The sequence below is a fragment of the Tachypleus tridentatus genome, chromosome 13, assembly GCF_004210375.1.
Source record: "Tachypleus tridentatus isolate NWPU-2018 chromosome 13, ASM421037v1, whole genome shotgun sequence".
NCBI lineage: Eukaryota > Metazoa > Arthropoda > Merostomata > Xiphosura > Limulidae > Tachypleus > Tachypleus tridentatus.
The window spans coordinates 220,365,933-220,378,088 of record NC_134837.1 but is presented as its reverse complement, the minus strand read 5'-3'; the positions used below and the strand labels follow the sequence as shown (position 1 = coordinate 220,378,088).

At 29.4% G+C, this 12,156-nt stretch overlaps 1 protein-coding gene across 3 annotated transcripts in view; it reads right to left on the bottom strand.

Annotated features, from left to right (window-relative positions):
• LOC143239422 (uncharacterized) overlaps positions 1-12,156 on the bottom strand; it is a 91,128-nt gene that overhangs the window by 63,088 nt on the left and 15,884 nt on the right. For all 3 annotated transcript variants that reach the window (XR_013021174.1, XR_013021175.1, XM_076480452.1), the window contains exons 6-8: positions 11,936-12,006; positions 6,669-6,756; positions 4,709-4,861 (exon numbers count right to left, since the gene is read on the bottom strand). Coding sequence is in view for 1 of the 3 variants with exons in the window: in XM_076480452.1 (XP_076336567.1) it covers positions 4,709-4,861; positions 6,669-6,756; positions 11,936-12,006 (312 nt within the window). In the remaining 2 variants the exon portion in view is untranslated. The remainder of the gene's footprint in view (positions 1-4,708; positions 4,862-6,668; positions 6,757-11,935; positions 12,007-12,156) is intronic.

Sequence of the window (12,156 nt, the reverse complement as noted above, 5' to 3'; positions counted from 1 at the left end):
CAGAGCTGCAAACAGCTCTTAAGCCCCAGGTTGCTGACCCCAAGACTAGAGCACAAATTGGACTTTTACCTTTCATGCCATATTATAGTAAATAAAGTTGTTCAAATAGAAGTTTATGGTTTCAGAAAAGTTGCTAGTTGGAGCAGTTGTATCATTGCCCAAAAGCATGAAATGGAAAGTTATGAAAGCATAAAAATAAACCAAGAAGCTGAAAAGGTTTGACATTTTATTCTGTTGTTCTTTTCATTCATGAAAGTGTTTACATGTTAAATTATAGCTGTAAGAAAACTTCAGAAATTTCAGTGGATGAAAAGTTAAGTTTTTTTTGATTAAGCACAAAACTACACAATGGATTACACATGCTGTGCCTGCTATGAGTATCAAAACCTATTTTTAGTGTTATAAATCTGTACACTTGCTGATGGTCCATGGAGAGTAAAAAGACAACAAGCAAGCTTATAAAGGTTTAGTTTGTATGGTTTGCAATGACACAATATTCTAATGATGCAAATCCTTATTTATAAAATGGTATTTTTATACTTATCATATTCAAACAATAAACAAACAAATTGGTTATGGCTACTGAATCATTTCTAATTTCAACTGGGATATATTTTAAATAAAAAGTTATTACAGTTATTTGTTAATACTGTTTTCTGCATCTCATTTACAGATTAACTCTCTCTCTCTCTCTACATGTTCAGTCAAATTGGCAAAGTTTATGACCATAAATTGACATTTGCAGCTTTAATACTATAACTTCTGATATGTACTGTGTAACTTCACAAAAGCTTTCAGTCAGTATAGTCTTTTGTAGACAAAACATCAGAATTTTTAATGAAGTATTTTCACTAAAGATTTCTCTATGAATACATAGAGTAAAAGTGATATGTGCTCCAAGTAAAAAGATTCAAGATCTAAAAAACTTTTCTTCATCTTAAAATTGTCAGATTTCATTTGCATAATCTCTAAAACCTCCTTATTGAATTTCAGAATTTTTTCACCAAACATTAATATTTTATGTGTTATTTTTCCATCCTAATTTTATATACGAAATTGGTATAAAACTGTGTAGGAATTACGTGTGGTGGTTGTTGAAGTAAAGAGAATTATGTTGCAAATTAAATCACCAATGATAAAACATTAATTATATATATATTTTTATATGTTGATGTAGATACAGCATTTGAGACAATGCCCTTCATCAGGTATCTCCAACTGAACAGCAAAACGAGAAACAAAAAAGTTCTACACTGCCAGCATACTTTGAAAATACTTGTTTTGAAGAATACTCCTACAAACAAGTACAAGCACGAACTACAATAGAACAAAATCATTTTTGACCTGAAGACTGTCCACTCTGATGGGATAAATGAATGTTTTACTTTTTTTGTAATGTTTTCATCCTTTAGTTTTTACTCCTATTAATACTTTTACAGAGTAAATTATGTATTTATCTATTTTCTCAGACATTTTCTTATAACTTAAGTCAACAACTCCTTTTTATTTTTAACAAATTCTCAATTTATTTATTTGTGATATATATATACATATCTTTGTGTGTGTATGAGTATGTTTATATATATAATTCTCATATTGTTTCAATCATTTAAATATTGATAGGCATGTTCATTTGTTATACTGTCATGTAGCCTTCAATTTATGGTTTTACCATTTAGTTAGAGAAACCTGATGAAGAGCATTGCTTTTTATGAGATTGGTCAATTATTCTGACCTTTAAGCACCACAAAAAGTACAAAATAAAACTAAATAACCTTTTTTTTTCTTTCTAGAACAACTTCAAATTGTAACATGAAACTACATCTTAAATAGTTTAAATCTTGTGACAGTATACATCCTTTTCTACTTGAATTTTGTTTTACTGCCTTTTGAACTGTGTCTGCCTAATAATACCACCACACAAGTAGTAACTGCTTAGCAAACACAGAGCTTACATTACCCTATTGAATTAAATAAGGCATGAGGCTACTTGTGGGTGTATCTTGTGAATAAATGTTTACTTTTTCCCCTCACGTAATCTAAACTTATCTAGCGTAATAGATCTCTAATTTTTTTATTTCTGTTACTTTACAGTAACATAATACTTTACTGGATTTGTTTTTGTTGTTGTTAACCACCGATGAAACTTATCCATACTTTTTATACTGATGGTACTAACACACTAAATAACTTTTAGTCACTAAATAGTGCACTTTAGAATACAGAATAATAAAACATAAATACCAAATAATATTCAATAACTATCACCATTTTTTCTGGCTTTCTAACTATGTGATAAAAACCATTAAAAATTGAGCTAAGATCACTAATGTGCTTCCCATTGGAATAACATTTGAATTGGAAACTAATTAGACAATCTTTTGAAGAGAAAATACATGCACACATATATATATAACATGTTGTTTGATAGATTAAAACTCTGGCTTTCCATTGGTCATAAATAATGTAATATTAAACATCAGAAAGACCTACTGGAAATTTTGAAAGATAGAATGTAACAGGTAGGTGTGGCAAGTGGGTTTTAATTTTCTCTCTTGGCTCTGGAACCAAGTAAGATTAAAGGGTATAAAAATTAAACTTTGCTTGAGTATTAAAAATATTATAATGAGTAGTTTATGTTAAGTTCTGTACCTTTCAGAGATGTGGTAAATAAATTACAGAAGACAAGATACCTAGAGAGTAAATGTCACAATTCACATTCTGGGGTAAAACTAAGGATTTTTAAAAATATTTCCTTATAAAATTAAGAACTTAAACTTATATAATATTACAATTTTAATACTGAACTACATTTTTATGACACATCTATTAACATATCATGATAATATAATAGTTCACATTTTAAATTGATTTTCTAAAACAGTTATGCCACGTGCAAGAACATTAACTCTTTCAACCTGGGTATCCTTTATTACACATGACAGAAACTTTTAATGTCTTACATTCAAAATTTTAATACACTACTTTTTGTTTCTGTTATATAAATTAGTATAGCATAAAGTCTTAGTCAACAATCCATATTTTAATAATATAAAAGTTTTAACTTCCAAATTCTATGAGGACATGACATAGTTTCTCCAGACACCTTGTCTTTATATTCTCCACCACACCTCGAAAGAGTAAAAAACAAAATGTAAATTATACACTGTAGGATCATTAGCATTCAAACAAATCATACTTTTTAATCTTCAATTTTGTTTGGTTATAGTTATCAATAAAACATTGGACCCTTTCTGCCACACCCATCTATCACATATCTTTCAGGATATGCTAACATTTCTCTCTTATTAATTATATATTACATATAACAAACAGAAAGTCAAGATTTTCATTTATCAAATGTTAAATAACATACCTCTGTGTTCTGAATGGATAGTAGTCAATTTCACTCAGAGTACAAGCAACATTCAAATAAGAAACTTAATCACTAGCTTGGATGAATTTGTAACGGCTCTTGTTGCATAATTAGAAAAACAGAAAAAACTGAGAGGTAAAGGAAACTGTCTACATTTTGCAAGTTATTAATCTATACTATTTGGTGCATTATTTTCTTAAATAAAAATTTAGTGCATTACTACCATTGGTATACAAAAATAGACTTAAATGTCCTCAACAATCAATGGAAAGAAAAAGTTGAAAGGGTGAGTTTCTTGTTTTTCATGTTTATTCTTTATTATTATAAAAGTAACTAAAGTATAAAAACAAAAGTATTTTAGGTTATCTAAGATTAGATTAGATAAAATAACTAAAAATAATAATATAACAAAATTGTTTCACAAGGCATGCATGAGAGTAGCTATTTAGGATAAACAAATGCAGCTTCATGCTCAAATTTGAAGTCACCGAAGAAGGAAAAAAGGCTAAATGAATACAAAGAGGTCATGTGGTCAATCAAATTAACTGAGCTCATGTTGAAAGAGTTAATAGAAGATTACTGCATAGTTCAAAAACAAACAAAATAGTGACAGTTTGGTCATCTTGATGTTAAAGATACACTAAGAGGAAATGTTCATGTTATCTTTAAAGGTAAAATTCTATGAATGTTTTTGCCTAAACATTTTTATGAGGAAAATACGCAAATACCAACCATCTGCATAAACACTGTGATAGAATTCTGGTTGTAGGTTCTACACTTTTTTGAGTCCTGCATTTCAGCCATAAGTGTACATTATACAATTAACTATTATAAACAATTTTAAAATGTCAAATTATATCAAATTTAAAATTCAATTTGAAATTTTGTTTAGATGAAGAAGAAAAAGAATATTAATTTTTTTTATTTTCCTAAAACTTCAAAAAATATATGTTAACCCTTTCACTGCCATTTATGAATACAAATCATCTTTCATTGGCAGGTTTATTTTTAAGACCTTTAATCAAATTAAAAAATAAACAGGTTTTTTTTAATATTTTATTACTTATCTGAAACTTAAAACTGGTTAACTTTGGGAAGTTTGAAGCAGGACATTTCTTCACAGTGACACAAAATTCTAAACTCCCACATCATTACTATACAGATGAAAATATGTGCAAGCCCATCACACTGAAACAGTTAAATGCTGAAGTAGTGAAAGTCTTGACAATTTTTCACTGCACATGACCATTAATTGAAGTTTCTTCTATTTCTACACTACTCAATTCAACATTAGTTCACATAGTAAAGCATATTTCTGACATTATTCCTCACCTCAAGCTGCGTTTCTTCCCTTAAACGCTGCAAGTACTGAAAGTCTCCTGAACTTTTTACTGCTGACGACTGTTGTTCTAAATTTTTTTCAAGGCTGTCACATTCTTGGAAGTTAGACCAGGAACTGCGATGAGATGTATGGCAGGAACTATGCTGTAATAAATGATAAATATATCACATTAGTTGCTTAAACCATGTAAAAGTTATCAAGCACAACTAGGAAGAACAATGTTTTCCAATTACTTATGTGAGGAATGTTAGTGAACTGTACGATGGCCTTTTAATGTTGATGTTTTTTTTTAATTTGTATAAAATGTTTATTTTTAAGTTCCACAATTTTAATAATTAATGATCCCAAAACTGAAAGAAAAAGTAAAAAGTTATGATACATTTGCAAAAATAACAAAAAATAAAACTGAAAATAAGCACATCATGTTATTGACATGCTTTTATGTAGTTCATTACAAAGGAATGTACTTATTGCATCATACTAAGTAATCTGGTTTTCATCTGTTAGAACACTCACAATAAATTTAATAGGTGAAACAACTTTCTATGTAAAATAAAGAGGAAACACAAACATTCTTTTATGTAATTTTTATGTTATCAGAGACCATATAACTAACAAATAAATGGCTCACAACACTTTGGTAGATCAATAGTTTAAAAGAACATAACCTTATGTATTTGATCACTTTTAAAGTAGAAGATAAAATAAGTGTTTTTCATTATTGTAATAATAATTAAAAAAAACACTTCCAGATTAAATTAGATGAACTACCAAATTTATATATATTTCCTGATGTATAAAGTTAAATTTGCAGAAAATTTGATACTCAATACCATATGAGGCCTGTACTTCTTTAAGGTCAATTTTACCAATAGCACATGCTTATTTAAATATCAAGCCAGACAATGTTTATTCAAAGTAATTTTAACTCTTGAAATTTACAAAGCAGTTCACAAGGACTCTACCAACATTTAAAAAAAAAGCATTTATTAGAATGTACCTTATATTTCAAATTACAAACATTTTTACATAGTTCAAAAATACCAAATAGTAAAAAACAGTAGACAGAAATTAATTTTTCTGTGACTCATACGTTATCAGAGGCCCTGTAACCAACAAAACATTTGGTGTACAATCACTAAGAAAAATACAGTTGAATTTGCTTATTCTTAAGATAAAGGATTAAAATTGTTAGTTTTCATTACTGAATGAAAAAGTTAAGTCACATTGCTAGCCTATTAACTATTTCAGCATAATCATATGACACAGGAACATGAATTAATTCCCGAGTTGCTGATCTGTTTATCTGTACCATGTCTTTACAAGAAACAATCACGGAAACTTAGTGATCATATGACAAAAAACATAGCCTGACAGGAAGATTATACTGACTGTTAGGCTTTAACTTTACGATTAAAACAAAATGAAAGAGCAGAAAAGTGAAAAATCCACTTGCTAAAATATGTTTGATAAAGAGAACCAATAACAATAAAGTGCTCAGTATATAATGAATTAAGTAATAGCAACTGTCTAAAAGAAAAAAAAAATTTGTTTCACTTAACCTCAGATAAAAAAGAAAATTATACAAAATGATGAAATTTCATTCATATTTTAGAGAAATTATGTGTCTTATGAATTACATAGGTAATTTTTATCTGGCCTTAGAGGACATAAAAATTGGTACTTTAAAACTTGCAACTGAATATGAAAAATTTGTCTGGTAGATAGAAAATTCTTACAAACAACTTGAAAGTAGAAATTTGAATGTCCAAAGTTTTTGAGAAGGAAAGTAGGTGCAACACTTGTAATAAAAAAAACAGTTAAAATTTGGAAATAATCTATTCAAACATATGTGGAGAGATTAAACCAGTACATAATTATTTAAATGACTGTGAATGAAAATATCTATATAAATCAGCTTTTTTTTTGGTACAATAAGCAGAAACTTACTTCTGAACTAGCCACACCAAAAGACTGAAATTCATCACAGTGGGAGAAAACAGAGTTTTCCTGCCCACTAAAGGACTCTCGGGATAACCTAAAATATAATAAAAATATTAAAGTTACAGGTAAATTTGTCAACATACATAAAGTTCTATAACACTATATAAAGACAGCATGAGAATAAAACAGTTGCTACAAATGTTTGTTTCCAATTCATAATATTGATTTGGTTTAGTGAAAAAAATTATACTTTAAGATGTTTATAATAGAAACTTATATCTTACATAAAATTATATATTTCATGAATCCTGACCCCTTGATAAATAGGTATAGCATCCATACATCAAGTAAACATAACTTGACATATAATTAAGATGGTATTAGGATCTGAAAATCATTTAAACACTTTCTTTTATTACTAACTTATTATTTGGTAATTGTAAAGGATTTACTGTTATACATTTATTTTAGTGCCTACATTTATTTTAAGTTTTCTTTTTTGAATGTGATGCATATTCTTGACTATGTATCGTGCTAGTCCAGCCTGTTCTCAAAACTTGTAGAGAATTCTTGAAAGTACAAAGCAACAACACTAGTTTAATGAAAACACATAAAAACAGAGTTGCAATTTCTACAAACTCATCTGATTCCTATAAAAAGCTATGAGATGGAGAAGAATATTATTGAACAGCTACAGTCAGTACACTATAGGCCTAGCAAGTTATAATTAGGATTAAATCTACGTTTAACTGGAAAACTACAGAATATGACAAGAAACATTATAGATTTTGACATTACAGACCATTCAACTTAGTGGATAACTTCATACGTTATCATTTTTATGAGGGCATTAAATATCTTTGCTTAAAAGAGCAAACTTCTAACCAATGTGAGATAATTAAGCCCAGCTAGCTGAAGTGAGGTGCAACAATATCAACTCACAATTAATTTGTTCATCTTAGATATGGATCATTAATAAAATATTCAGACCAAATGTAAAACTCAGTATTATCTGTAAGTTTATAAAACTGTTGTATATAAATCATCACTTGTAAATAATTATTAGTAATAACCATTACTATAGATTGTATTGTTTTTATGTTTGTATACTAAAATACATTTGTATTAAAAAAGGAAATTATGTGTATCAATCTTGTTGACAAATGGCATAAATTTGATACACATTATCAGTTAATTAACTACTAGATTCAACTTCAAAGTTCTGGTTATTTGAGATATTAATATGTAATGTACATAAAGTTATAAACTGAAGACTCATCCAAAATAAAAATATAATACATAACATAATAATGTACTTACTGATCAATGTAATTTCATTGATGTTTCACCAAAAGTTAAACTAGTAAATTTTGCCAAGGCAATTTAAATCTGAAGTTTCAAGTATATCAAAAACAGATATTTTGGAATTAACAAGAAATGTAATTAAAAATGTCAATAATACTGCTAATTTCACTTATGCCTAAAATGAGTTGTCAAACATGACAAATATAGCATCAAAACTGATAAAAATTTTACATTCTTGGAAGGTTCTTATGAAGACAGACTAAAGGCTAAACACCTAAAATAAAAAGAACACATACAAGTGCAGGATTCATGCAAACTTTACAGAAGCAAATTCCATTAATTTTTCCATGAACTATTCTCAAGTATTCATAAATTCAAATTCCTGCCATGCACAAATTAATCTTTCACTACTGCAAAGCATGAAATTCACACTAGTTGCCACAAAACAAACAAATTTTATTCTAATAATCAAACTTCATAGGTTCATTATCTAATTACACTGATAATCAAAATGAGAAATTTTTAAATTATGAAATTTCAGACTTTCCCACTGACCCATGACTTAAACACAGCTAGGATTTCTAGTATTGAAATGTATTGAACTCTTTCAACCATAACACAGTAACAAAGATGATCTGTTTCATTTTCATTGCATAACTGTTCAATTAAATCTTCTTTCTGCTTGTAATTTGAGAATTTGCTTTTGAAATTAATAATGCAAGATGAGTCCATATATACAAGTCATGACACTACAGTAATCTTAGTTGTATTTCTACTAATCTAAAGGTTTGCTTTTAAGACCAATCATGCAATAACTCCACAGTGTAAGCAAATTTCAGTGCATAACTGAAGTATATGATGTTGGTACAAAAGTGAATAGGTCATTCAAATCATCTACACAGTTCTCTATTGCTAGTAATAAAACTAACAATTTTATTTATTTATAGGTATAAAGTAGTAATCATCTCTTTATACACAATTAAAGCCACAATTAAAACAATTTGTACAGTTTTGATTTCCTTATCTAAGGAAGGAGAGTATTCAGAGGAGATCTATTATGATGATTATGCACAAGTTAATACTTCCCTACTCTGAAAATATATTTTTGATGGTTCAAATCATTGTTGTGCTCTACATGTGAAAATATTTTTGAGTGCCCACATTCAACATGATTCTACACATCTTTATTTGCAAGTAAGCATATAGCAACTGTGAACCAATACAAGCACAAAAATCTCCTGATGCATATTACTCCCTCTACACTCTTCAGTCTAACCTTCAATTTGGTATTAGACACAAAATAAATACTGAAAATAGGGAAGAAGTGTGGAAAGTGTAAGAGGAGATAAGTGGCTATTGGAAGTTTATTTTCAGTGTAAGAAATATTAACTTCTGATACAGTATCTTACAATAGCTAGAATCCCACATTAAAAAGATGGATGGACTGGTGCAAAATTACCTACACAAGCACCAATGAAGGTCTGAGACAGGAACACACCTGCAGAGGATCACACCACATCCATACCAGGTAGTAAGAGGCACCTAAGTTTGTGGAAATTAGTTGGAACATATCGATTTACTTAACTTTATCAAAATGTATTAATTTTCATTAATACACACACACACTAATTGGTCCAGCTCAACACACAACATAAACTGAAGGCAGAATGAAGGATTCCCAACAAAATATAATAACAGTGGGGAAAACAAAACAGATATGTCCCATACTGTAGAATGGCTAGGGACACATCAGACCATACTTGGTGAGTCAATTCAAATCCAAAAACAGGTGGTACTGGTATTTATCTTTTGGTCCACAGCTGGAAGAAGGTCTCTACTGTCTTTGTCTCAAGCTTATGAAACTAAAAGGAGAATTTTCCATCCTGCTTACCCAGACAGAACATGTGTGCAAATCTTCAACCAATACTAGCCACTCAGAAACCTGGCATCCAAGTAGGCAGGTGAGTGCTCAAGATCAAACACACATCTGGTTCCTGGTCCATCTCCATGTACCACAAGAGCCTGTGGGCAGTATGCTGTGGGTACCCCAGCCAACCAGAACACCTATCTGTCAGTCCAGATCCTTGCAATACTAAGCATCTACATCATACATAGAATTAAATGTAAATGAGGGAGCATTTCCAAAAGCTGAAGGAGATGAATGGAGGGCCACCATGTTTGATTTAGTACATTAGTGACACCTCATCATATAGAAAAGACAAGAAATTTATATTTTATATTCCATCTTTTAAGTATCAGTAATTTCAGTTCCTAATTCATAGAGTACTACAGACTTTGGACTTTGACATAACACCTAATTTGAAACAGCTCTTCATTCAACATACCATGTGACTTACTAAACTTATTTAGGCATGTTTTTTAAATATTTAAATTTAAATAAAAAAATAAATTATTTTTAATATAAGATTTTGAATAATAATTTACCATTTGATACCAAACTTAATGACACAAATTCATAAAAGAGTAGTTTCAGAAAATTTTGAATGTGAATCAACAAATACAATGACATGACTTTTGACTCGTGACCTGACACGATAAGGTTATAGGAATATATCAAAATCTTTAAGCTTATTTTCTCTTACAAAAAAGATATGTATGGGTTGATGGTATTGAAGTTCACAAACTTATCCTGGGGATCTTTAGAATAAATACATTTTTGTGCTGTCTTCTGAAGACAAGAGAACAGGACAGCAAAAATTGAAGATTTGAAAAAAAAAAAAAAGACAAGGTTCCAATTAAGGATGATAAACTTAAGGAATAAGTTACCATCAGCAAAAGTGGAGACCAGCCTTAAATACATTTAAAAGGATAATATATGATTTTTTGAAAAAAAAATAAAGATTGAATTAAAAGTTACCTTTTCTCAAGAACATGTGTACAGGGGAAGTCTTGAAGAACCAAATAGTCCCGTGTTGTCTATGATGTTATGTATTCCTACTTACCTAAGAATTAGCTTTTTCAGCCATTTTAGTAAGAATCCACGTGATTATGATACATGGCTTAGTGCAACCTTTGTTTTATTCCTCTGAATTCTACATCCACAATATTACACAAGTTTGAAATTAAACAACATATCTATAAGCTCAGAATAGAGGGCTCAGCTACATAAAGCTACTCGTGACACCTAAAAGCAATATATTCAGTTCCTGAATCCTCAACTAACTTACAAATATTGAGAATTGTCTACTAAAAGCAAAACAGAAATATATAAGAACTCTTTTTTTACATATACAAGAAGTCTTCTATATCTGTTTTGAAACAAACTGTTGTATGCACACTGTTCTGAGCCTAACATAAAAATGCTTAATTTATCGTATAAGTTTTTCCACTTCTGAAACTAAATGTTTGATGAAATGCAAATCAAGCCTGCAAAATCTTCATATGTGAAATGATATGGACCTCAGTGAAAATAACTCTGTTGTTATAACAGTAAACAAGTTCTTTGTACAAGGAGACGTAAAGAAAACATTCTAAAACAGCAAAAACAAATTAGTTGAAAGGAACATAATATTTTAAGAGTTAAATTCCATTAGATGTTTCATTCTTCATAGTTCATATGAACAACTTAACACTAAAACAATCCAATGAATGTCAAACACAAATAAACAGGGTAACCTTAATTTGATTAAACATTTGGTTAGAAAGCATTCATCTAAACTTTTGTCTTCATTCCTACAAGCTACTTCAAACTATTCAAAGCTGTCAACTGATGCAACTTAACAGGTTCATCTACGTGCTGATTTGGAACAACCAGACAGCATATAAATTCTAATATCATGCTTACACGTTTCACGTGGAAGTAATGTGAAGCCTTATGAACAACAAATAATAACTTTTTAAATTCCAACAGTATCATTTTACCTAAATGTTTAGTTTTTGATTGCTTTCTTCAATACCAAATACGTAATTGGTAATCACACATTAATTTTAACAAACTGTTTTCATACCTTCCAGACAAAGGCCTGATTGGCCCAAACACATCTTCAGGAGAAACTTCACAAAAAGTTACACAATCCATCTGAAACAAAAACAAAATTATTTTCAGTGACACAAAAATGATTTTTTTAAGCAGAAGGAATATTGTTATCAACAGTTATTTCCTCATGAAAATGTTGTCTACTTTTACAATGTACACAAAACAAGAAGTTTCTAATTACTGTCTACAAAA